This window comes from Rana temporaria, chromosome 3 (assembly GCF_905171775.1).
Source record: "Rana temporaria chromosome 3, aRanTem1.1, whole genome shotgun sequence".
Classification (NCBI taxonomy): Eukaryota; Metazoa; Chordata; class Amphibia; order Anura; family Ranidae; genus Rana; species Rana temporaria.
The window spans coordinates 219,168,493-219,195,907 of record NC_053491.1 but is presented as its reverse complement, the minus strand read 5'-3'; the positions used below and the strand labels follow the sequence as shown (position 1 = coordinate 219,195,907).

The following is a 27,415-nucleotide window of genomic DNA, read 5'->3' as shown; positions in this document are numbered from 1 at the left end:
ATAATGATACCACATATATGTGAAGTGGTTTGCAAGTTTTAATGGACCTACTTGGTAAGTGACTGGGCCTTAGTCTGTAGAAAAGTTTCTCTCTGAGACTTAATAGCAAGTAGGCTCTTCCGGTCCATCAGTTTGGCTGCAGCTGGTACCTTCTGGATTAGAAAACTATCAGCATACCAAATAATGTTGGCTGTTAGAGTGATTGCCGGGACCTACAATACAGATAAAAATTCCACTTTATACTGAAACACGTACATAGCAAAATCTCAGATATATTAAAATGGTTGGAAACCTCAGACATGAAAAATAAACAAAGCATATCTCTCTAGTGTGTGTGTTTGTCTCATTCCAGAGCACTAAGTGTCATTTCTTTCCGCTGCCTCCTTCCTCTGCTATAAGCATAAGTCACCCGGGACAAGTTTTCATGACCCCAAGAGAAAAATGGTGGCAGAGGAGGGACCATCCATCTGACCGACAGCCTCAGCTCTGTTCCTGTGTGAAGGAGGTGTCCCTTCCCTCCAATCAGCTCTCAGAGCTCTCCTCACTGATGTAACTTCAGCTCTCCACCCCCTGCTTTTTAGAGCTAAGATAATCCTGTGTAAATTCTGGACTTTAAACAGCTGTAGAGAAAAGAAGATTGCAAATAAACAGGTACAACTTATGTTAGGAGGATTTGTGTTTTATCTCTGTGTATCACTGGAGGCCAGTCACTTCATTGAGTATATGTGAGGGTTTAATACCAATTTTTTATATATTTAAAAAGAAAATGTGCAAATTAGATACGCATATTTTAACCATTTACCACTTCACGCCTGGTCAATAGACAATTGACGTCCGGGAAGTGGTTCCGTTATCCTGACTGGACGTCTATTGACGTCCAGCAGGATAGCATGCCGGCGCGCCTGTGGGGGCACACATCGTGGCGATCAGTAATGCGGGGTGTCAGTCTGACACCCTGCACCTCCGATCTCGGTAAAGAGCCTCCGGCGGAGGCCCTTTACCTCGTGATCAGCTGTGTCCAATCACGGCTGATCACGATGTTGATCGACTCTTCTTCACTCGCTTCTGACAGACGCGAGTAGAGAAGAGCCGATCGGTGGCTCTCCTGACGGGGGGTTTGCGCTGATTGTTTATCAGCGCAGCCCCCCACGGATGCCCACACTGGACCACAAGGGAAGCCCCAAGCATGTGGATGGCCAGGTACATCCCACATGGCCATCCACATATGCAAATTGATGCCAAATATGTGCCAGTGCCCATAGGTACCCATCAGTGCCACTCATTGGTACCGATCAGTGCCGCCCATCGGTGCCCATCAGTGCCGCCCATCGGTGCCCATCAGTGCCGCCCATCGGTGCCCATCAGTGCCGCCCATCGGTGCCCATCAGTGCCGCCCATCGGTGCCCATCAGTGCCGCCCATCGGTGCCCATCAGTGCCGCCCATCGGTGCCCATCAGTGCCGCCCATCGGTGCCCATCAGTGCCGCCCATCGGTGCCGCCCATCGGTGCCCATCAGTGCCGCCTATCGGAGGCACTGATGCGGAGGGCCCCCCAAATTACTAGAGGCCCCGCCTGGTGAGCAGTCATTTTCAGTCCCTCACCCCACTTCTCAACTCGCTGGCTGCATGGGAGAAGAGGTAAGAAGTCAGCACCCCCCGCTTCCCACTTTAATGCAAGATGTCATTGCCGACAGCAGGACACCCCCTCCCCCCGCTTCTCAACTTCAATGTGACATGTCACAGCATGTCGGCAGCAGCGCCCCCCAACACTCCCCCCCCCCTGCTTCTCAACTTTAATGTGACATGTCATTTTGCTTAGGGACCCAGGGAGGTCTGGATCGGCACTGTGTATATGTGCCTGGTATTGAATAGGAAAGAAAAGAAATACCGCTCCCGATAGAGCTGCTTAGCTGGTCAACCGCCTCCTGGAGACCACAGGTGCTGGCAATGCATATAGCAGAGAACAAAAGAAAGAAATTTGGACAGCCGCACTCCTGGGAATTCCCGAATTGTCCTTTAAATGAAAAATGGAAATACACTACAATCCACAGCAAAAATAAGCTGAGTAAGCACCGAGCATCAGTGCGAAATGTCATCTGTGTATCCCACTTATTTTTGCTGTTGATTGTAGTGTATTTCCATTTTACTATTAAAGGACAATTCAGGAATTCCCAGGAGTGCGGCTGTCCTCACCCAAGCTGATTCTTCAACTGGCTTTGGAGTGCAGGCGCTGGCATCTTGCAGCTTCACAGCTGGTTTCCAACTGCACATGTGTGAACCGGGCTTTGTGATTGGTCCTGTGGTCTTATGGGACCTGTGTTGAGTCCCAGAATGTTTTTTTTTGGGGGGGGGGGGGGGGGAGTTGCTGTGACTGTCCTATAAGATAGTTGTGGCAATCTGACTGGAAGTGGGGGAGCCTTCATTAAACTTCTTAGGGCTGGTTCAAACCACAAAACCGCACTCCAGATCCGTTACGGATGCGTTTCTGCTGTGTTCCATTGCAGGTTTTTTTTGTGTGTTTCAAGATGCATTTTTCTTCTTTTTAACAGGTTCCTGAAACCCTCCCCACCCCCACTGAAAAATGCAGCATGTTCTACTCTTTTTCTAGAATTGGAACATCCTGGAACTGACTGCACTGCTATGAACAATGCCATTGGAAACCATATAACCTTCTTTCCAAGCGTTTTCGATGCTAAAAAAAAAAAAAAAAAAAAAAACCACACTGCATGTGGTGTGAACTGGCCCTTAGTTACCATGAATCATGTCATTGTTGAATGAATCTAGCTGCAGCAAACAGGGAAAAGCATGTACCGGTATGTTTGCTTATAGGTCGTTTCAGCCCTTTATGGCTTGTAATGCTTTGCAAAACCATACTAAACATTGCTGAAAGAAAGCATATGTTTGAGTTCTTCAATTTCTAAACTTATCGCTGACTGCTAATCTTTAAAGGATAAGTTCAACTTTAAAATAAATAAATGCACATCTTTTTGCAGGTAAAAAAATGTGCATTTATTTTAATGGAAACTGGGAAAGCATTGCACCCATGACCCGCAGATGGTGGGTGCAATGCGGGGCTCTTGCAGACTGTGTGTAAGCGGTCAGTATGTAACTGCTTGGCCGTACAATGTACAAACAAAAAGCATCAATGAACTACCACAGCGTGCAACAGCACCGTAGTAGTTCATTGAGAACTACAAGCCGACAGCCGCAAAGGCTGCCGGACCTTGCCGTTTTCCATTCACAGAACTCTGTAATTGAATGATGCGACCGGGTGGGCGGAGGCCCGCATGGCCATGTTCTTTGCAGATTGTAACAAAGAGATGGAAGAGAAGTCCCCCCCCCCCCCCTTACCTGTTACAATGGGGATCCGAGGCCGGTGGCGTTGTAACATGTTACACCCTGAATATGGGTATAACATGTAACGTGTGAACTTATCCTTTAAGATCAGAAAAGCACCATTAATTAACCAGTTGAGATCCGCGCTATGGTCGAAAGACGTCCACAGCGCGGCTCTCAACTGCCGGGTGGACGTCCCTGGACGTCCTGTTGTTGTTGTTCCCCGTGCGCGCCGCTGGGGGCACGCAGCGAGGAAACAACGTGCCCGGCGCATCGCTCGGGAGCCGATGCGACTGCCTGGCGGCCGCGATGTCCGCCAGACACTCGCAATCGTCGGTAAACACAGCCGGTAACACAGCAGGACGTGGAGCTCTGTGTGTAAACACAGAGCTCCACGTGCTGTGAGGGAGAGAGGAGACCGATCTGTGTCTCTTTACATAGAGACACAGCATCGGTCACCTCCCCCAGTCAGTCCCCTCCCCCCACACAGTAAGAATACAATGAGGCAATACATTTAACCCCTTCCTCACCTCCTAGTGTTAACCCCTTCACTGCCAGTCACATTTATACAGTAATTAGTGCATTTTTATAGCACTGATCGCTGTATAAATGTGAATGGTCCCAAAATTGTGTCAAAAGTGTCCGATACGTCCGTCGCAATATCGCAGTCCTGACAAAAAAAATAAAAAAATCGCAAATCGCCGTCATTACTAGTAAAAAAAAAACAAAAAAAAAAACATAAATCTATCCCCCATTTCGTAGGCACTATAACACTATCGCTTATTGCGATTTTTTTTTTTTTTTTACAAAAATACGTCGAAAAATACGTATCGGCCTTAACTGAGAAAAAAAAAAGTTTTTTTAAAAAAAAAATTGTGATATTTATTATAGCAACAAGTAAAAAAAAATATATTTTTTTAAATTGTCGCTCTTTTTTTGTTTATAGCGCAAAAAATAAAAACCGCAGAGGTGATGAAATACCACCAAAATAAAGCTCTATTTGTGGGGAAAAAAGGACGCCAATTTTGTTCGGGAGCCACGTCGCACGACCGCGCAATTGTCAGTTAAAGCGACGCAGTGCCGGAAGCTGAAATTTCGCCTGGAAACGAAGGGGGTTTATGTGCCCAGTAAGCAAGTGGTTAATATAAGTATGCTTCAAACAAGAATGCTACATTTCCAAGAATAAATTGCAGACTGTTCGGTCGTAAGCTTGATATGGTTGCTCTTCCTTCCTTTATTTAAACCTCACCGTTAAAAATCTCAGTTCAAACAATGCGCAAATGTTGCAAGCTTACATTAATCTGGTTACATTTACATACACTAAAAGACTATAATGTATATTTAAGGTTCTGCTCATCAACTCTTTTACCAACATTAGAGGATTGTACAATATTACCATGGTTACAGTCCTTAATTTATCTATTGCATGACCCAGCAGCTTTAAAAAAAAAAAAAAAAAAAAATCAAGATATTCAGGACACAGGTCCTTCTAAGCCTGAAGCCAACTTAACACAAAATACAAGTGTTCATGCTCCATTGTCTCTCTAACGCCAGATGAAGAGACCCAGATCCATTTTAAAATGTATTCACCAAGCCAAATGAATGGTGTTACCGCATTTCTCTCCAACAAGGAAATATTAATATATCGTTTCGGGTGTAATATACTGCGTATGTATGTATGTGTGTGTATTATATATTTTTCTTTTTTTGTCAGTATATCATATAATTATCTTGCACTTGTTCAATGACATTTAAATCAAAGTACAAAAATGTAATATATTACAGTTGATCAGGCCTTAGACGAGGTCGCTGCATTAGGCCTCATTCACAGAGTGTATGAATCCATGGGAGAAAAAGGAAATTACTCTAAAAAGGTAATAAAATGGTCAGACTTTACAAAAAAATAGAATATACACAGAACAACACCGTATATAAAAATATGAAAAACCATATAAATATGAAAAAGTTTCCCCTGTGTGTCTACGCGTTTCGCCGTGAGGCTTCTTCAGGACGGACTAGAGAAGACAATAGTGGTAAGTAAATTTCACTATCTTAAAGTAATCCAGACCACATAGGCATAAAGATATCCATATGTCGGGGACTTTACAGGTAGAAAATTTCAAAACAAAGTAAAGAAGTGGCCAAAAAGATCTCCACAGGCTCGAGAAAAGCAAGAAATCCCTCTATGTAGAATATTTATTATGAGGGGGTGCCACCCACTTGGCATGCAAAAAGGTTTAGTTCATAAGCGTGAAGGCATTCATTTTAGCACAGGCTATCTCCCGGGGGCCTATTAGTGTTTGGCCTGATTTATCCAGAGGGCTACCTAATATTATTGTGTGTGCTTCTGAATCCAGGACCTTAGTATACTTATTGCGGTATAGGTGGAGCGTATGAGTCTCCAATACTCCTGTTGATTATTGCCCCCGTATTAAGGCCTTCACGCATATGAACTAAACCTTTTTGCATGCCAAGTGGGTGGCACCCCCTCACAATAAATATTCTACATAGAGGTATTTCTTGCCTTTCTCGAGCCTGTGGAGATCTTTTTGGCCACTTCTTTACTTTGTTTTGAAATTTTCTACCTGTAAAGTCCCCGACATATGGATATCTTTATGCCTATATGGTCCGGATTACTTTAAGATAGTGAAATTTACTTACCACTATTGTCTTCTCTTGTAAGAAAAAATATTGCGCTTGTTAACAGTGAAAAAGAAAAAAAACACGGGTATCCCGTGACCAAGTCCGTTTGCGACGAAACGTTGGGAGGCGGCGTGCTGACGTCACCGCGTACTGTTTACCTGATACAGGCTGTGTATCGAGCGGGCCGGCTCAAATTTTATTCGTTTGCCTACATTGACATGTAAGTGTTATTTTATTGATTTCGACATTAAACCAAGACGTTATTACGCTATGTGGAGTCTTTCTGCTTTCTTAAATCCCTGGATGACCCATCGAGAGATGCATCTGTAAAGATTACTCACTAGGATTTCACCGCTGTTGCTGTCCATTGCTGCCTATGGGATATCCATTCATGCCTCTTATGCGCAGTTTGATCTCTCTTAAACCAGAGATCAATTTTATTCGGTAAGAGGCTTTTATATCGTTGGTGGAGGATCTTTCTGTCCAGCACTTTTCCTTGTGGATTGAGTTTATCACCTGGGAGAATTTATTTACTTGCCTCTGTGGCGGGACATTTTATTCATTGAACTTTATGTCACTTTTTGTTCACTTATCACTTATTTAGCGCGATCTCTTCCTTTTTTTGCATATTGTCTTCTCTTGTTCGTCCTGAATAAGCCTCACGGCGAAACGCGTGCCATTTTTTCATACTTTATATGGTTTTTCATATTTTTATATACTGTGTTGTTCGGTGTATATTGTTTTTTTGTAATAAAGTATTTTTCATTATTCCTGTCTGTGTTGCCTGCAAAGTCCGACCATTTATTAACTTTTTAGAGTAATTTCCTTTTTCTCCCAAATTTACGGACGTGGCAATGTGAGTGCTTCCCCCTTTACTTATACGGTTATTCTCCGTGTTCCAGGTGAGGTCAAGGTTTACCCTCTTGGGGATGCACAGGTGTTCTGTTCACCCGCATGTAGGCCATCCCATAGCTGTCAATTGGGATGCAGCAGCTGCACGGACAAAGTCACTGCTCCCAATGTGACATTTGTCGGGCACCCTGTTTATTTCAGCACAGTAAGTTACAATGTTACAGTTCATCATAGACCTAATAGACATCTAGTAATATACTGTGCCTGAAAATAAAATGAATGCAGCCACTGCATCTAACGACAGATATAGAAATATACTATATTTTTGCTTTTGGATGTAAATCTGCAGTTCTTTAAGGATATTTTCAGTGCTTTGAGAGTGCAACATGACACCATACCTTCTTACACACATCCAGGAGAGACTTGTAAAGCTTTTTGTCCACGCTCCGAAATATATGAAAGTGAAGTACAAAAAGGCCACAGAGCCCCACATATCGCTCCCGCTGATCGATTTCAGAGGCTTCTCCTGCAGAGTAATGGAGAAGAAAACTAGCTGACATCACAGGTCACACCATAAAAGCTTGTAGATCTCTGAAACTGAACAGGAAAACTGGACTCACCTAGTTTAACTTCCACATTAGAAAATATTGTGCGAATGTTATGTGCAAACTCTTCAGCAAAGGTTCCATTCTTTGAGACAGATACTCCCCCATTGGAGGAGTCAAACTGTTGTTCAACACAGCCCTGTTAGACATAAAAGAGCACAAAGCATTACAACAAATAAAATGTTAAGACTATATAAAGATGAGGAAGCATGCAAGCAAATTCAAATATCTTTAAATATATATTTTTTATGATAACCAGATGGGGCAAAAGTATACATGTGATATTCCAGAAAAACTCCTCCGTAGCCCAGCACCCTTATTCCATGCTACCCTCTGAAAGTCCACCCCTAGTGACAAGCCATTCTGACACACAAATGGATATCTGATGCAATCTAGTCCGATGGATTTTTTTCGTTGGATGTCCGACTTTCATCGGTCTTGCCTACACACCATCAGTCAAAAATCCAACCTTGCCAAAACGCGGTGACGTAAAACACTACGACGTGCTGAAAAAAAGTTCAATGCTTCCGAGCATACGTCGACTTGATTCTGAGCATGCATGGGTTTTTTACCAATGGACTTCCACACAGACAATAGTTTTTCTTCTATCGGGTTTTTTAGCCATAGGAAAAATTTAAAACATGTATTTTTTTTCACCGATGGAAAACAAACCGGTGGGGCCCACACATGATCGGTTTGTCCGATGAAAACAGTCCATCGGTCTGTTTTCATCGGACAAACCGATCGTGTGTACAGGGCTTTAGAGAATGAGAAGGCATGCCTACTCTTCCTATATGCCAGAAGTTCAGGTTTCAGGTCACTAAAGCTACATGCTGCAGGAATACTTTGGCGCAAGCTATAGGAATAATTTTAGAGTAACAAATATTCATCAGGTACAAGTTGCTTTGCTACAATGCCCAAGTACAAATAATTTTATCAGATGCATCACTAGAAAAATATACCCGGTCTCACTTATTCTAAACATTTAAAAAAACAAACTGAATGTGCTAGTATAATACTGAAAAAAAACTCCAAGAAAATGCTGCAGTGTTGAGTATACATGAAGTCATAACATATAAACATAAAAGTAAATTATAGTATTATACTATAATAAAATGATCTCTAAAAGTCCCTGGACCTCCAGTTTACAGCACTAGCAGCGAATTCCTCTGCTGAGTTTGTGTGCGTTTACTTTTGCACCGTATGCAATGACTGGTGCTGTACTATACACACAGAAACACTAATGTCACAAGAAAGCATTTGGGATTCAAATTAACATGTCCGCTACCTTGCCATTCAGAGGATTCAACACTTAGAGCAACTATTGTAATTGCCAATATATTCAGTGAATTTTATTGCCTGTAATTTTTTCTAAAAAGTCAATTTCACTACCAGCATTATGAATAAGTTTCAATTACAAGATGTCTAGCCAGTGTACTGATATGGCTTACTACCTGGAACAAGACGCCATCAAGCAACTGACTTTCCAGTTTTAACAGCAGCTTCTCAAAAGGTTTCAGTTTATCCTCCCGAATTCCAAATTTCACCGGGTTATGATGTACAGATTTTAATAACCTGTAGGGGAGAATAAACATGTTATCGAGCCAGCAAAGACAGAGGATAGTTGTAAGTCTATAGGGAGGCTCCCAAAGAGCCATACTATACAGAATTCTGAGTTCTGCAGCCATGCATTAAAGAACTGAGTTTATATGCAATGACAGTAGGCCATGATGGTGTACCACTGTCTTCACCAAATACTGTAGCATCATGCTGAATACAGAAATCTAAAGTGTAGGAAAAGTTTAGGGTGTCTAAACCCAAAAACAAAAATTGTTAATGCTTACCAATCCTTAAAGTGTTTATAAAGGCTCGTTTTTTTCCCTATAAAAATAACATGCTATACTTATCTGCTCTGTTACAGTGGATTTGCACAATGCAGCCCAGATTCTCTGCTTCTCTGGTCCCCCTTCTGTGCTCCTGGCCCCTCCCTCCTGTTCAGTGCCCCCACAGCAAGCAGCTTGCTATGGGGGCACCCGAGCTGATTCACAGCTCCCCATGGTGTCCCTTCCGACACGGAGACCCCGATCTGGCCCTTTTATATTGTTTTCACATTTTTGTTCATTTATTTTAATATTATTTGTAGTGGCTTGCTGTGTGTGCAATGCATAGGCAATTTTTTGTCTTGGGATCCTTCAAATGCAGATTTCACCTACGTGAGCGATATAGTATCATTCAGGCATATACTTATTTTAATACGCACATTATGCTATTGGTTCCCTTTTGAAGAAATAAAAAGAGAGGCTGGGTCTGAAGGTGTATTTATAATACATGTTTTGTATTTATACACGCCTCAGCTTTAGGGTTCCACGTCCTGAAGAAGCCGAGGACTCCCAGCAAAGCTGAGGACTCCCAGCGAAATACTTTGACGTCTTCCCTTTGTGTGTCTGACGCCATCCATTGCAATCCTTCACTTCCAATGCAGCATGGCCGAGATGGCATGTATCCAACTGCAGTACTGGGACACTCGAATCAGCTATAGACCTTTGTGAGCCGCTCACAGATACACCTGGTGCGGTGTCTCCTTATGAAGATTGGTGTGCCGTGCCACAGGAAGAATTAATGGGAGGCTGGATCCACTTCACTGTTATTAGGCTTCATCGGATTCATGGAGCTTTCAAGTTGACACTCGGATACGTAAATATGCCTGATCACTGCATTGTTTTCCTGCCTGCATAGGACATTGTCTACTTTGTCCATGCATAGCTGCCTATGTACTGTATTCATTGATTGGTGCCCCTACTGCCATCATTTGCTATTGGAAATTTGCTGCCCTTTTCTATCATTCGACCCACTCAGACATCGGCACCAGCTCACATTTATCACAGTGGTACCCGTGAGACTGCTTTGGAATTTGTATCCATTTGATCCTGTCTTGGCTTGCAGCTCTCCAGATAACCGAGTTATTACATAAATTGACTGCTACTCACTGGCTATTGGAATTTACAGGGCTGCCCTACAAGCTTTGGCTAGCCTACCCCAGCTTCCCATTTTATAGCGAATGCTGTATGATTTGATGTGTGGGTATGCGGATGCATGGATGGCGCCCAGATGTTTTAAGACACAGTCAACGCCTTCTGAAGACGTGAGCCAATCACAAAATGCGTCAGGGCGTGTTCACGCGATTCATCAGTCCATTGTAGTGCACGTCTTCACGGGACTCACCGCAGCAGTAATTATTTGTAAAGAACTACCGATTTAAGTGAGATAGACGTTAAACTTCAATGTGACACGCTTTCTGTCAAGGTTTATCTTGTAAGCACATTTGTATACGGGGGGGGGGGGGGGGGGGATTGTCTTTTGACATTAAACAGTTTAACACTATGTGGAGCTTCCCTTGTATCTTTTTATGTTCGCACTGCCGCACTCATCTACACACTGACCAGCACTACCGCTTATCCCGAGAGGGGCTGTCTGCCATGACCAGAGAGATCTTATCAGGCAACTTATGAATGGACGCCTGGTGAGTAGATTACCAAAGGGAGATATAAAAGTAGGCGCAGTGACGGAATTAAGAATTACTCATCGTTTTACAGCCACTGAGATCTATGTCATCTTCCTTCCTGTTTGCATGAACTTATTATGGGAGCCTCACTAACAGTGAGAATGAATTTTCTTCACTCCAAACAGTTGAAGTGGTGTTTTTGCTTTGAGTATTGGACTTTTTTGTGTTTTTAAGCCTCACTTTCTGAGTAAAGTGGGTTAAAGACTCTTGTTTATTTCATTTAATTTTCATTTCATTGCAGGATATGGATGCATATCATTCCTGGAATTACAGATTCCTCGATTAGCACTGTTAATACTTGGTTTTAAAATTTTTACAATTGTTGAATGAAGTATATTTTTTATTAGACACTTTTTATGATGGTGGAAGGTGGAGAGATTGCCTTTATTGTCTTTGTTATGACCACTTTTTTTACTAATACATTTTGTCATTAATTGGATCATTTGTTTCCTATTTATTTGATTACTATATCCCTGTGGCACTTTTGACTGTCCCCTCTCTGGTACATCCTTCTTTTTTATGTTTGCCACAGAGCCCCACTTTCCTCCTATACTTTATATTGTGGTTCCCATTACCTTTATAATTTTTTTTGTGCTACACACAGTTAATGCATAGAATGAATTAAGATGAAACACCTTCTGCCTTTACAACCTCTTTAAATGTCATGGCTGCATTATTTTTTTTAGGCTTTTTTTCCCCCTTTATTTTCAACCGTTGATCTGTCCAGCAACACACTTCCTGTCTTAGGGTCCATTCACATACATGCAAATTGGATGCATTTTAAACTGTATCTGATTCGCATGACATGTGGATCAAACCGTCTTTCTATGGAGCCGGTTTACATAAATGTAGTGCAGCAGCAGTGCGCATTCACAGCAAATGTAAAAAAAAAAAAATGCTGTGCGTTTTCTGAGCACTGCGGTGCACTTCAGATGCGAATTTCAGGCTCATTGCCTTCTTTGGAAAAAAATATGAATCTCACATCTGATCAGTTTTGAACACAAATTTGATAAAAAAAATAAAAAAAGCAACCTGTGTGTCCCCCATCAATCCATACCAGGCTCTTTCAGTATGGGGCTGGTCCCTCTTTAGAACATAATAGCACAGTAGGGGAGATTGCTGTACTAACATCACTTGTGTTAGTACAGCGATCTGTAGTGTGTACCAGGCTTAAGCTACTTATAAATTGAAGCCAAACTCCCTAACACTTTAAGCAGTTACAGCAACAGTTTTCTTTTCGCTTTGGGATACAGACTTTGTATAAATGAATATAAATGGATCACTGTAAGCATGTTAGTGTTAAAATGGTTTGTCTCAAACCTCTAAATGTTACTTTTGCTAGACAGCTTAGTCTGTTAAAGAAAGTTAACAAAGAAGATCAGCCAGATCAACAGAAGACTGCTTCGTTAAATCCTAACTCCAGCTTTGCTATCACTTATATTCGTTAATAATAAAAGGCTTACTGTGAAAGGCTGAGCAGCGTTACACCCAACCCAATTTTGTTCCAGGAGTGGAATGGGAATTCCCAGTACTGTTGCCACAACGAAGCTCTACTTAATGCTGCATACAGTTTATACAACGCCGACAATGGCCGCATGTATTAGTATTAATAAAATAGTTTGTTTGGGCCAGCTTGGAACAAACTATTTAAAGTGATAGCAAAGCTGACATTAGGTATTAACTAGCGGCAGACTCCATAATAAACTGTATTTATCAGCATATAAAACACACACACACACACACACACACACAGGCGTCCAACACGCACCTTCATTTTAAGAGGGATGTTTCAGGGGGGAAAAAAAAAAAAAAAAAACTTACATTTTAAGTAAACAACTTTGAAGCAAAATAAGGGTCAGTGCCCATTAATGCAGCCTGATCAATGCCCATCTACAGCCTAAAAATTGCCCATCAATGCAGCCTGATCAATGCCCATTTGCAGCTTGATCAATGCCAATCTGAAGCCTCACAATTGCCCATCTATGTAGCTTAATCAATGCCAATCTGAAGCCTCACAATTGCCCATCTATGCAGCTTGATTAATGTCCATCTGCAGCCTCCCCATTGCCATGAATGTAGCCTGATCAATGCCCATCTCAGGGAGGGGAGGGGGGATGAGCACCGTCAGATTACATACAGCGAGAATCTCCTGTTTACTCGGCAGCCTCTTTAATTCAAAGTCCCGCCTCCTGGATCGGCTTCTATGATAGGTCAAAACACTGGTCCAATGCTGGCCCAGGAGATGAGACTTCCTATTACAGAGGCTGCTGAGTAAACAGGAGATATTCTTGCTGTATGTACTCCGACGGCGCTCGTCCCGCTTCCCGTTCTCTCCAAGGCAGCCCAAATTTCAGTATCGGCATACAACACACACACACACACACACACACACACACACACACTATTTGTAACCGATTTGCAGGGTGAAGAAGTGAGTGTTATACGCTAATAAATACATACAGTATGTCCTTTTTTATATTGCCTGTAGTACTACATTAATATTTTTTTTTTTTTTTTTTTTTTTTTTACAATAGATTTTTATTGAAAGTATTTACTTAACAGTACAGATTAAAATTGTCACATTAATCCTAAGTAACCAACCGAGTTACCTTGGTTCATAAGATTGTTCTTATAACAATATAGTATTTGGTAGCCTGTACCAGCCTACCCCTATTGGGTTCAATCTGTAGGCATGGTTAGGCTCCCAATTGAGTTAACTATTTGTATATAGAAAATCATAAAGAAACAGCAAATGTATGCACATACACACACACATACATACATATATATATATATATATATATATATATATATACACACACACACATATACATATATATATATATATATATATATATATATATATATATATATATATATATATATATATATATATATATATATATATATATATATATATATATATATATATATACACACACACACACATACATACATACATACATACACACCTACACACACAGAAATTAAATGAACTTAACAAAACTTGCTACACAGATCAATAAAGTAGGTCCAGGATAATACATTACAGCTGGGGCAAGCATATATCTGACTTTGACGTAATTCAAACTTGACAATAGATTAAATATTACACTCTTTTAAGTATTTGGATGCTCTAGGATGGGTGATCCAAGCTAACCATTTCTTTCTGAACGTAGTAATGGAATAGTTTTTATAAGCCAGCATTAATTCGTATTGGGCCTGTATATTGATTCTAGCTATAACTGTCGATAAGTTGGGTGCGTCTTTGGATTTCCACAGGCTGGTTATAGTGAGTCTTGCTGCTACTAGTGTGTGGAATACAATTGTTCTATATTCTTTAGGATAGATATCCAAATTGATACCTAGTAAAGCTGTGGCAGGGTCTAGTTTATTTAGGATGCCTGTGAGATCTGCTATAAAGGAAGTAATTGAATTCCAGAAGCTATGTAGATTTTTACAGCTCCATAATATGTGTAAAAGGTTTCCTATCTGATCGTTGCATCTCCAGCACTCATTAGACGTTGAGGGATATATTTTCGCTAACTTATATGGGGTCAGGTACCATCTATTTATTATCTTTTGTGCATTGTCCCAGTGTTCAATACATGCTGATGACTTGCTAGCTATATAGAATGCTTTTTTCCATTGGTCCCAGGTAAATTCTTGCTTTAAATCTTTCTCCCATTTAATCATGTGTGCGTTTTTGTTGTCAAATGGGTGGGTAGATAGTAGATCGTAAAAGAGAGAGATTCCTTTTATCATTTGTTGATTTTGTCGGGTAAAAAATTGCCATATAATTAAGGGGATTTCTACAGGGTCAGTCGGATTGAACTCTTTTAGTCTGGTGTGTTTCCTCAGTTTGGTTAGAGTGATCTCTTTGTATTGCAAGGGTAGATTTCCATAAAGATGAAAACCTTCCTTAACCCATTCATCTACAATTAGACGTATTCTACAATAGTTGAGTGCTCCTGTCGGTATCATCAATTTTATTTTATTTTGGATATTTTTAGTTTTTGAAAGTATATGTTTCCAAGCTATTAATGTGGATCTGATACTAAGTAAGTTGGGAATGTTAATCTTTGGAAGTATAGCGTAAGCTATTGCTAGGGCATACAGGTCATGTCTTTTTGTGACTTGTTTTTCTATGTTTAACCATAGTTTATCTTCCCTATTGATGAACCAATATCTCATCTGGTCTAATAGGGTTGCATAGTAGTAGTTTTTGATGTCAGGTAGGTTCATTCCTCCTAAAGATTTTCTGGTGGTTAAAATGGAGAATGCCACTCTGGGTTTTTTCCCATTCCATATGCATTTTTTAAGTTTTGTGTTTAGTTGCATGAAAAATTTGGCAGGGATTGGGATGGGTAAGCATCTAAAATAGTACAATATTTTAGGGAGAGTTTGCATTTTAAATGCGGCTATTTTTCCTACCCATGAAAGTTGTGTTTTTTGTATATTTTGTAGGTCTTTGTTGACTACTTCTAAAAGGTTGGGAAAATTAACTTCGTAAATTTTGGTTGGTGGGTAGGAGAGTTGTATTCCCAGATAGCTTATTGTGGAGTTGTCCCAGTTGAAGTTATTTTCTTTGCGTAAAGTATTAATTAGCGTCATAGGGATGTTCATAGGAAGAGCGTAACATTTGTTTTGGTTTATTTTGCAATACGACACCTCACCAAATCTTTCTAATAATTTGTGAGCTTCTGGCAGGGAAGAAGTAGGATTAGATAATGGAAGTATAATATCATCTGCGAATAGTCCTACTTTATGTTCATATCGTCCTATAGTTATACCTTTGATGTCGGGGGTTGATCTTATATATTCCGCAAGTGGTTCTATGGCTAGTGAGAAAATTAATGGGGATAATGGGCAACCTTGTCTGGTTCCGTTAGTAAGGGAGAAGGTTTTAGAGATTATACCCGATGTGAATACCTTGGCCGTAGGTTGAGAGTATAGTGCCATAATTGCCGAATGGATAAATCCACGAAATCCGAATTTGGCTAGAGTTTGAGATGTAGGCCCAATGCATTCTGTCGAATGCTTTTTCAGCATCTAATGTTAAAAGTACGGAGGGAGTTCGGTCAGTGTGAATTTGGTCAATTAAGTTAAGGATTCTTCTAGTGCTGTCTGGTGCTTGCCTCCCCTTAGTAAATCCTACTTGGTCTGGTCCTATTAGGTAGGGGGTAATGTTTATTAATCTATTGGCCAGGATTTTTGCATAAATTTTTAGGTCAGAATTTAATAATGAAATTGGTCTATAATTGAGAGGGGATGAGGGGTCTTTGCCCTGTTTCGGAATTGTTATTATTATTGCTTCCAATAGTTCTTTGGGAAAAGATTTAGAGTTAGCTAGATGGTTAAACATGTTAGTTAGATATGGAACTAGAGTTTCTTTAAAGGCTATGTAATATTCCGCTGATAGGCCGTCAGCTCCTGGTGTTTTGTTTTTAGGCAATTCTTTGATTACTTTAAGGGTTTCTTCAGGTGATATTGGTTTATTCAATTGTTCTAAGTCTATAGGGTCAATATTGGGTAGTTTTATATTATCTAGGAATTTTGCTATATTTACTAGGTTAGGTTGAGGAGTATTGCTTTCCTCTTTTAGATTGTATAGTGACTCATAATATTGTGCAAATGTATCTGCTATTTCTTGAGGGTTGATTACTACTTTACCGGAGGTGTGGTGTGCTAGTTTATGGATTTTATTCTTTATTTGGCGTTGACGGAGTTGGGAGGCTAGTAGTTTCCCTGCTTTATTGTTCTGGGAGTAGTAGTTAATTTTCATTCTTTTTAAAATTTTGTCTTGATCTGATATCAGAATGGCTCTCAAATCAGATCTTAGTTGAGTAAGTCGGCGATCTAGATTAATATCTTGGGGTTGTTTTTTATGCAATTCTTCTAATTTGGTTATTTCTTTTAAGATATTATTTATCGTATTGGTTTTCTTTTTTTTTTTCCTTGTTGCTGCCTGTATAAGGAGGCCTCTAACATAGGCTTTATGTGTACACCATAGGGTAGTGCTGTTTATCGGTTCTTTATCATTAATTGCAAAAAATTCTTCCAAGTTTTTTTTCAGAGCCAACAAGTGATTCTCCTGCGAAAGAATATAGGTGTTATTCCTCCATATGTAGCTATTAGAGCAAGATAGCCCTTGGTTGATTTCAAGTGTGAATGGTGCGTGATCGGACCAGGTTATATTGTGGATGTCAGCTTTGACAATCTTTGGCAGGAGAAGCTTGTCGACAATGAAGTGGTCTAATCTAGAATAGGATTTGTGAACCTGTGAAAAAAAAGTGAAGTCCCTTTCTGTCGTGTGCAGGCATCTCCAGGTGTCATACATGTCTTCTGAGGAAAAGATGGGAGATAAACCTTTCCTGGAGATAGTTCCTTCCTTGGAGGTGTCCATAACGGGATCCATGGGTGCATTGAAATCACCGCAGAGTATAAGAGTTCCTTCTTGTATTTTCCTTGTTTTCTTGAGAATTTTCCGGATGAATTGGTGAGGATTTCTATTGGGAGCATAGATGTTAACAATTGTGTAGATTACATTGTCTATTGAGGCCACCAAAATTATGTATCTGCCTTGATTGTCGGTTATTAGGTTGATCTGCTTGAAAGAGATAGTGTCCTTGATTGCTGTTATCACTCCTTTTTTCTTCTTTTTGCAGCTGGATATGAAGATATGAGGAAATTTATGATGGTTGAACTTGGGAGTTTTGTTTAATGCGAAATGGGTCTCCTGGATGCACATGATGTCACAGTCATATTTTAGGGCATCCGTCCACAGAGCTCTTCTTTTGTAAGGACTGTTAAGTCCCTTCACATTCAGCGAAAAGAGTTTAAGATTCATTATAGTTACTTGTGTACTTGCTATAGGTAGTCAAATATTTTTTATACAGATAGTTTGTAAAGGTAATGGTTTTGATGTAGATATATTTTCCTGCCAGTAGATGGCGGTGTTGGACCGAGTATTCAATATAAGTGATTTTAAAGAAACGAAAAAATAAAACATAGTCTTGTAACGCAAACATAACAACAGAAAAATAAAAGAGTTGCAGGGCAACTCTAGTGTACATTGAACGTGTACCAATTTCCAGGGGGTACAGGGAAATGATACGGGGTAAATCAGGTATATGGATCCCTGATCTTCAAGGAGAAAAGCCTTGGATATTTAACTTTTGAGTAGTTTTCAGCTCCAGAAACTGCAGCGACTATATACAGGGCATATTATTATCTTACCATGTATAGAGGAGTCATTTGTGAGTTTTTTGCCAGTCTTGAGACACTTTTCCAGGTGTGGATTTATCCGGTATGTTGTGTTCCTTTGGTAAAATGCCCCATGAGCGTAAGATTTTCAGACCTTGCTCCAAGTTGTTGATCGAGTATGAGGTACCTTTATGGTCTACGAGTATTTTAGTAGGGAATCCCCATTTGTAAATCATGTTGTGATTCCGTAGGATCTTGGTAATCGAGTTGAGATTTTTTCGTGCTAGTATTGTTGCTTGTGAGAGATCTGCATACAAGATGATACCTGTGTATGGGTCCGGTAGCGGGGAATTTCGTCTTGCGAATTGCATTAGTTGATCTTTCACTTCATAGAAGTGTATTCTGGCTATGACGTCTCTTGGTAATTTTTCTGAGATGTGAGACGGTTTGGGCAATCTGTGAGCTCTGTCTATTTCAAGTTGCTGTTGTGGGATTGTTGGAAGTAATTTTTTAATCATATCCTTTATGAAGCGTTTCAGTTCCGGTGGTTTAACATTCTCGGGGACGCCTCTGAATTTTACGTTGTTGCGTCTGGCGCGGTCTTCTAAATCTGCCATTTTCATTCTGAGATGTTTAACTTCATCTTCTAATTCAAAGTGAGAGTCGACCATTTCATTGTGTGCAGATGTGAATTCACACATTTTATTTTCTACATAGTCTACTCTTTCTCCTAGCGCGTCCATTTCCAATTTGGATTTCTGCATGAAGTTCATCATATCATATTGTAATGCGCCTCTCAGGGAAATGATCATGTCTTTTATGGTAGAATCCAATATGGGTTGTCCTGCTGTCGGAATAGCATTTAGCTTCTCATCATATGGATTTATATGTGGTATGTGATTATTCTCCAATGAGGGGTTATTGCCTTCCTCAGAAGAAATCCTTCTTTTTTGTCTGAGAGGGCTTGCCAGATCGTTTTGTGTATCAGGGGTGCTATACCATTTTTGTCCACTAGATGTCTCCTCTTCCCCATCTGAGTCAGCAATGTTATGCTCTGAGCTCTGCTCTGCTCTATGCTCTGAGCTGTGATGAGGGAGGGAGGAGTCAGCGCCATCTTTATTCCCCTGTGTCCTAAACGGACCAACAAACTCAGCCAATTTTCTGGGTCCCTCCTTGTTCTTACGTTTGGTCGACATGTTCCTCTTGTTCCCGCTGCTGTCTGGATTCAGAGGTATGTTTCCAAGGCTTTCTAGTTGCGCTGTGAGTCGCTCAGGGATGTCAGTAATGACGGAGCTCCCTTACAATGCAGCCAGCTTGTTCCTCGGCTAGCCACGCCCCCACTACATTAATATTTTAACTATGAGTTACCCAATAAGTGGTACCATTTTAACACCACATTTTTAACATAGAACACCATGTTGCTTATTAATGCTTTAAATATTTATGAATCATCTTATGCAAGAAAACCAAGCAGAATAAAACTGATGTAAACAAACATGGAAGGGCACATCACTTTCATGCACATACTCAGGGCCAATACGCCCTATAGGCTCACTATGCAAGCCGCTTAGGACCCCACAAAGCTGCGAAGGGCCCCCCAAATTACTAGAGGCCCCGCCTGGTGAGTCATTTTCGGCCCCTCACCCCGCTTCTCAACTCGCTGGCTGCATGGGAGAAGAGGTAAGTAGTCAGCACCCCCCGCTTCTCACTTTAATGTTTAATGTAAACGCCCCGCCCCCAACCATCACTTCTCAACTTTCATTTGACATGACATTTTGCTTAGGGCCCGAGGGAGGTCAGGATCGGCACTGCACATACAGATTAACAAGGTTCAAAACAAAATAACTGCCATACCTTTTGTACATTGTCCAGTGATCCTTTAATGCGGCATGGTTTTCAATTATTTCATCCAGAGTAAGCAGAACAGTCAGCAGCTCTCCTAAGTGTTCATACATTGTCTACAAAAAAATAGGATGATACATTCATCATGACAGAAAGTAATACATGGTAAAGAAACTATTTCGCCAGAAACAGCCAAACTGCAATTACTTTGAAAAAAAAAAAGCCATACCATAATGAGCTCTATACATCTATTCTGGGTATAATATTACATGACAAACAGATGCATGACCTTGTTAGATGAGATTATGCGGGTTGATTTACTAAAGGCAATTAGTCTGTGCACTGCAAATGCAGTTGCACTAGATCTGAAGGAAAGCTCTAAAAATGAGAGAAAGCTCTGCTGATTTCTATCATCCAATCATGTGAAAGCAAATACACAGTTTTTTATTTCCCTTGCATGTTCCCGTCAGATCTAGAGCAACTGCACGTACAGCGCACAGACCATTTGCCCTTAGTAAATCAACCCCTATGTATTGTGCTTCAAAATTCCCAAGCTAAACCCTCATTATGATCATTTATATGAGATCTAGGTCATTTTCCTTTAAATATTAAATAAAAATCCCTTAAAGTGGTTGAAAAGTCTCCGATCTATGCATTAAGATAAAAAATATTCTGTGTGCAGCAGCCCCCCTCATACTTACCTGAGCCCCATCTAGATCCAGCAATTTTCAACGGGTGGCTCGGCTGCCTGGGACTCCCGCTCCCGGATTGGCTGAGACTGCATGCAGCACAGTGCCAGTGACTCCCACTGCTGTCAAAGTCAGTGAACCAATGAGGAGAGAGAGGGGGCGGGCCGAACGTCGGCTCTGTGTCTGAACGGACACAGAAAGCTGTGGCTCGACTCGGGTGCCCCCCATAGCAAGCTGCTTGCTGTGGGGGTACTCGGCAGGAGGGAGTTGAAGGAGTTGTAAAGACTTTTTTTTTTAGTACCAAACATGTCATACATACCTCCTCTGTGCAAGGGTTTTGCACAGAGTGTACAGAGTGTCCCGATCCTCCTTTTCTGGGGTCCCCCTGTGGCGCTACTGGTTCCTCTTCTCGGATGCAAAGCGTTTTCCCTGGGGGCACTCGTGTGGGCACGTTCCCCGTGTCCTGCTGCTGTGTCCATTGACACAGACAGCAGGACGCGGGTCATTGGATTTGATTGACAGCCATTGGCTCTTGCTGCTATCAATCTATCCAACGAGGATCCGAAACACCGGCTGTAGCTGGTGTGCTTGTCCCCGTTGCTAAAAAGACTACGTTCAAGTAAGTAAAGGGGGACTCTGGGGCACTGCTGCAGCATAGGAGGGTGTACAACCCCTTTAACAACATTCACAATCCTTACCAGAAAATGAACTCCTGATGTTTCAATTATCTTTGATTCATTCCTGCAAAAAGTCACAAGAGTAACATTCATTTAAAAGGTTTCACAAAAAAAATCTACATAACCCAATATTACAAATCCTATGGGTATACACACAGCCAGCAATGTCCTATCTGATATACCTCAATTTAGCTCCAGAGTAAAAGTCAACTTAGCATTTTATTACAAACGCTTCATGTATACGCACACCCAGCAATGTCTTGGGCTATGGCAAAGACGACAGGCAAATTAAAGTTGCAACAAAACTCTAGTAAACAAATATTAGCCCATTAGCTGACTAAAAAAAACAGCTCTTGCTGCAATACTCGCCTTCAGTCCAGAGCTGTGCTCCACATTACTTTTTTTCTGATATCATTCCCCTGGGTTGAAAGATGGCTAGCATCCTTCAACCCACTTCATCTGAGCCCAGGATGTCATGGACTTGCTCCTAACCCGTGACTTGGCATTGAAGTAGAAGTAGCACAGAGAGAAGCTCATTTCTTTGCTACTGTGTTTTTATCTCCAATAGCAGCATGTTAGTCAGTACATGAACTGACCGACTTTTTGCACTCTTCCATTCTGAGATCTGATGTACAGTCATTGTACAAAGCTAATTCCTAGCCAAATTCAGGTACTTACACTGCTTGAATTAATCTTTAACAGCAAGAAATAATTTTTGCACAAGCTGCCAAACCTCTAGCTCAAAGCCAGTAGCAAAGAGAAAAAAAGAAATCTAAGAGAAGTGGTGTATAGCAAACATCATAAGGTGCCTGAATTGACCTTGATAGCACCACCCAAATCTGCTACTGGAATCCAAATGGAAAACCAGAACTTCTACATATGAGCCCGGATTCACAAAGCACTTACGCCGACGTATCTCGAGATACGCTGCGTAAGTGTAACTATGCGCCGTCGTATCCATGTGCCATGCCCACAATCTGAGATACGCCCAAAAAATAGGCTTCCTACGACAAAAAATAGGCTTCCTACGACAGACGTAACTTGCCTACGCCGTCGTATCGTGGGCGCATATTAACGCTGGGCGCATTTGCCGCTCCCATTGATTTTCTATGCACATATGCAAATGAGGGAGATACGCCGATTCATGAACGTAGTTGCGCCCAGCGCATAATATACGCGGTTTGCGTAAGTCTTACGTCCGGTGTAAAGTTATTCATGCAAAGGTATGGACCAGGGAACAGAGCCGTCGTATTTTACGTTGTTTACGTTGTACGTGAATAGGGCTGGGCGTAGGTTACGTTCACGTCGTAGGCAGTGATCCATCGTATCTTAGGGAGTAGTTCCGACGTGATTCTGCGCATGCGCAATGGGATGCGTTCACGGGACGGCGCATGCGCCGTTCGTTTTAAGTACTTCTATGGCGCTTGACCCATCATTTGCATGGGGTCACGCCTCATTAGCATGGCTCACACCCACTTCCACCTACGCTGGTTAACGCCGAGGAAACCCAGCGTAGATTTGAGAGCGAGTGGGAGCACTGGCTTCCTGAATACTGTGCTTGCCTCTGTGCGCTGCGTCGGTGTAGCGTATATTAGATGCGCTACGCCGGCATTAATATGCGCCGATGAATGTGAATCTGGGCCATGGAGTGGAATGCAGGGAGATGCAATAATTTCTCTTAAAGTGGAATTCTAGCCCAACAATAATTCTTAAAAATGCCCCCAACATATGTAAAAAAAATAGTTAGGTGTATATTTAACTATTTTTAGTTTGCTCTGGTCAAGTCATGTGATCTCCTATGTCAGTGAACAGTGGCTCCTGAGAAGAGGGATTGCTAAAGAACGGCAAGGAATTCTGGAAGCAGTGACATTACACCAGAGGCTCCCATGGCCCAGCCGCTGTCAGCACTCGCTCCTCTCCCCTGCAGCTCAAGGACACTGGAATCCAGAGCTGCAGGATCATGTGACCAGGCTAGGAGGTTAGCAGGAGGGGGGGTGGGAACTTTTTAAGCATAGTTCCCGTTCGGCTAGAGTTCCACTATAAAAGGATAAATTCACCTTTGTATGTAAAAAATATTTTTTTGCATTTACTATTTATTTTTAGGAGCCTGGAAGGCATTGCACCAGCAATCAGCAGATCCACGCCATGCAGGGATCCTATAGACTGATTGTCAGCGTAAGCTCTCTGCTTGTACCTTATACGGGCAGGCAGCTTCACAATGACAGGAAGAATCAAACTACCAGAACGTTTCACGGCGCTGTTGTAGTTCATTGAGAACTACAAGTTGTCAGCTGCAAAGGATGCCGGTACTTGTAGTTCGTTCATTCATTCACAGAATGAATGATGCGGCCGTGTGGGCAGAGCCCTCTTCCCATTCTTCTGTCACACAGAACGGCAGGAGTAGGAAAATGTTACATGTTTCACCCTAAAAATGGATGTAACATGTTCCCGAAGGTGAACTTATCCTTTTACCTACTCCAGTTCCTACTTTTTTTTTTATTTAGGAACTAGATACCGTGTTTCCATGAAAATAAGCCCGGGATATTATATATATATATATATATATACACAACACAGTAGGACTTATTTTCGGGGTAGGTCTTACCATGTAATGTGCCGTCTTCTCTCCCCCTCTCTCTCCAGTGTGAACCAAGTTAAAATGCTTGTAAAATCCCATAATTCACTCTATTACAGTATTATATAATGTACAATGTGTGTGTTTATGTAATATAATTGTGCCAAATACCTTCGTTATAGCACCGCTCTGCGCTTCTGTGACCCGCCGGAGCGCTCCTCTCCGCATTTATATTACAGAAACACACACATTGTACATTATATAATACTGTAATAGAGTAGATTATAGGATTTTACAAGCATTTTAAATTAGGGCTTATTTTCGGGGTAGGGCTTATATTCCAGCCATCCTGGAAAGTAACGCTAGGTCTTATTTTCGGGGTAGGGCTTACTTTTCAGGGAAGCACATTAGCGAAATATGACAAAGTTATAACAAACTGTACGCTTCTCACAAAAATTACCTGCTGCTTGTGTACAAGGATGCTAACTGATGGACAACATTCATTACAACCTCGTAACATCTTGTAACAAAACATGAAAGCTCCTGAGAAAAAAACAAACAAAAAAAAAAGATAAATTTAACAGAAATGTAAAAGTTAAACCAATACAATTAGCTTTTGTCTTGGGCTACACTGACAACTACGCTCTTTGCTACTGGGAGCTTTAACTATTTAAAATCGGCAGCCATCCCATATCTTGCATACTAAAATAAATGTGAAAGACATTGTAAACAGCAAGTTAGATCGATTAAATTTAAAACAATTTAATCTACCCTGTAGATTTAGGTTTATAGGAAAACGAAAATAATTTAACACAACATAATTTAATGTTTTGCAAAACTTTTTTCTACTACTAGGGTCATCGGTTCAAATCCCAACCACAGCACTACCTGCCTGGAGTTTGCATGTTCTACTGTGCCTGTGTGGGTTTCCTCTGGGTACTCTGGTTTCCTCCCACACTCCAAAGACATGCTGATAGGTTAACTGGCTCCTGTCTAAATTGGCCCTAGTATGTATATATATGTATGTATATGCATGAATGCGAGTTAGGGACCTTAGATTGTAAGCTCATTGAGGGCAGGGACAGATATGAATGTACAGTATTATATGTAAAGCACTGCATAAATTGATGGCGCTATATACCAGCAGTACCTGTGACAAATAAAATGTAACATGCTATTGACTATTTTCCTTTACAAGAAAGATTGAGATGGGATTTGGTTCGCCGCTACCCATAAACAAACAATACATATGAAAATCCACTTTAAAACAAACAGTTTCAGTTAATTCGTAAAAGTAATAACATTGGCGCAGTGATTTTGGATGCAGTAGTATGGGGACAATCAGTCTATCATACCCTAAACATTGATTTATCAGGCCTAATGGTCACCACAAATGAAAAATCATCTCTTGAAAAAGTAAAACAAAAAAAATATATTATATATATATATTATATATATACACACATACACACACACACACACATAAATATTTTTTATATCCCTCCAATGCCCAAGAAGTCATCAAAGAAAGATTTTGACATGCCTTCTCTTGTCAGATTTTTTTTTTTCTTTGATGCCCTGTGACAATATTAACCGGCTCATATTGAGTTTCCTTTAGTGGCAGTCTATGGGAGGGGTTGGACAGCCTGTGAAAGGGGTTTAAGTGCCTAAATTGCGTGAACGCGGCTAATTATTAGAGACCTTCCCTGACATTGATGCTGGAAAGGAGGATGGACAGTCCCTTACCTGGGAGAGTGCTACTTTACAGGTAGCAGAGCATTTCTCTTTTCATTTTTTTTGCCTAAAGTTCAGCTTTGACCCCTAAATCTTACGTATACACTTCCGCTCAGCCACAACCCTCTAACCCAATGGTTCTCAACCTTTCTAGTGCTGTGACCCCTTGATAAAATGTCCCCAGTTGTGGGAACCCCTAACAGTAAAATCTTCTTAGCGTGGGTTGTCAGCACCCAAGGCAAGACAAGTAATTGTGGGCGGCCGCGGACTCCAGGAACAGCCCAGCTAGGCGGCCCCAGGCTCCAGGGACAGCCCTGCTGGGCGGCCGCAAAAAAGCTGGGAGAGCGGTGCCGGCTTCAGGAACAGCCCAGGATTCGGTGACCCCTGGCAAATCGTCATTTGACCCCCGAGGGGGTCCCGACCCCCAGGTTGAGAACCACTGCTCTAACCCTTTAAAGACAACTGACCCTAATCTTTTACTAGAAGTCATACTTACATGACTTGCAGCTCCAGCGAGAACTTTGCTGCGTGGGCTTCCTATTTTAAAACCTCCCAGTCATGTAATGCAGAGCAACCCCCACCACAGATGATTTACTATCCTACATTTCTCATAAATGGGCCGCTCTGACATCAGCCAACATTAGCAACAAATAACAGAATTCATATCATCATAGGAGGAGAAATTTCCTTCCAGAGGAAAATTTACCTGTAGGAATGAAACAAACCTTCCCATCTGAATCTGGGAATCTCCCTCCACAATACTGGATTCTGCAGCTAAAAACAAAAGCAAACAGCATAATCATCCTTTGTGCCTGTAAATCCTGACTGATTTCTACATTTTATACTAAATATACCAAATCATTTTAGTGTTTTTGATGGTGTATGGAATGGGTAATACCCCAGTCAGGAGTACTCTTGGGGAAAAGGCTTGGCTTAAAGTGGATGTAAATCCAATTCATGAAATTTGAGCTGGGCACATAGATCTGCAGTATTTTGTTATTTCTCTTCAAAGAGCCAAATCTAGTAGATCTTTCCTGACCCGTTCCTCTGTTTTTAGCATGAGAACTTTTGACAAATTCTCGGATCACATCAGATAAAAGCAGCCTAAAATTTCTGTCAGGGGAGGTTGCTATAAATAGATTAGCAGGGAGCTGGCCCTGTTACAAAACACCTCTGAGAGTCTCTGCCTATGATGAGAGGGGGTGTGTGCGCCTTTCCTCCAATCAGCAATTTTAGCTATCTTGGCTCTATGCCCAGACATCACACTTTGTGTTAAAGTGGAGGTTCACCCAAAAACTAAATTTTTAACATTAGATGGATGCTCATTTTGTGAAGCAGAATCGGGTGTTTTTTTTTTTTTTAAATCGAAGCCGTACTTACCGTTTTAGAAATAGATCTTCTCCGCGGCTTCCAGGTATGGTCTTCGGGACTGGGCATTCCTATTTGATTGACAGGCTTCTGACGGTTGCATACAGCGCGTCACGATTTTCCGAAAGTAGCCGAACGTCGATGCGCAGGCGCCGTATAGAGCCGCACCGACGTTCGGCTTCTTTCGACTACTCGTGACGCGATGTATGCGACCGTCGGAAGCCTGTCAATCAAATAGGAACGCCCAGTCCCGAAGATCATACCCAGAAGCGGCGGAGAAGATCTATCTCTAAAACGGTGAGTACTGCTTCGATTTAAAAAAAAAAA

General features: G+C 41.3%; 1 protein-coding gene across 1 annotated transcript in view; it reads right to left on the bottom strand.

Annotated features, from left to right (window-relative positions):
- WASHC4 (WASH complex subunit 4) overlaps positions 1-27,415 on the bottom strand; it is a 117,663-nt gene that overhangs the window by 64,025 nt on the left and 26,223 nt on the right. The window contains exons 6-13 of the mRNA XM_040344269.1: positions 26,427-26,494; positions 24,447-24,529; positions 21,433-21,475; positions 20,058-20,161; positions 8,890-9,010; positions 7,451-7,574; positions 7,229-7,356; positions 52-212 (exon numbers count right to left, since the gene is read on the bottom strand). Coding sequence (XP_040200203.1) covers positions 52-212; positions 7,229-7,356; positions 7,451-7,574; positions 8,890-9,010; positions 20,058-20,161; positions 21,433-21,475; positions 24,447-24,529; positions 26,427-26,494 — 832 coding nt within the window. The remainder of the gene's footprint in view (positions 1-51; positions 213-7,228; positions 7,357-7,450; positions 7,575-8,889; positions 9,011-20,057; positions 20,162-21,432; positions 21,476-24,446; positions 24,530-26,426; positions 26,495-27,415) is intronic.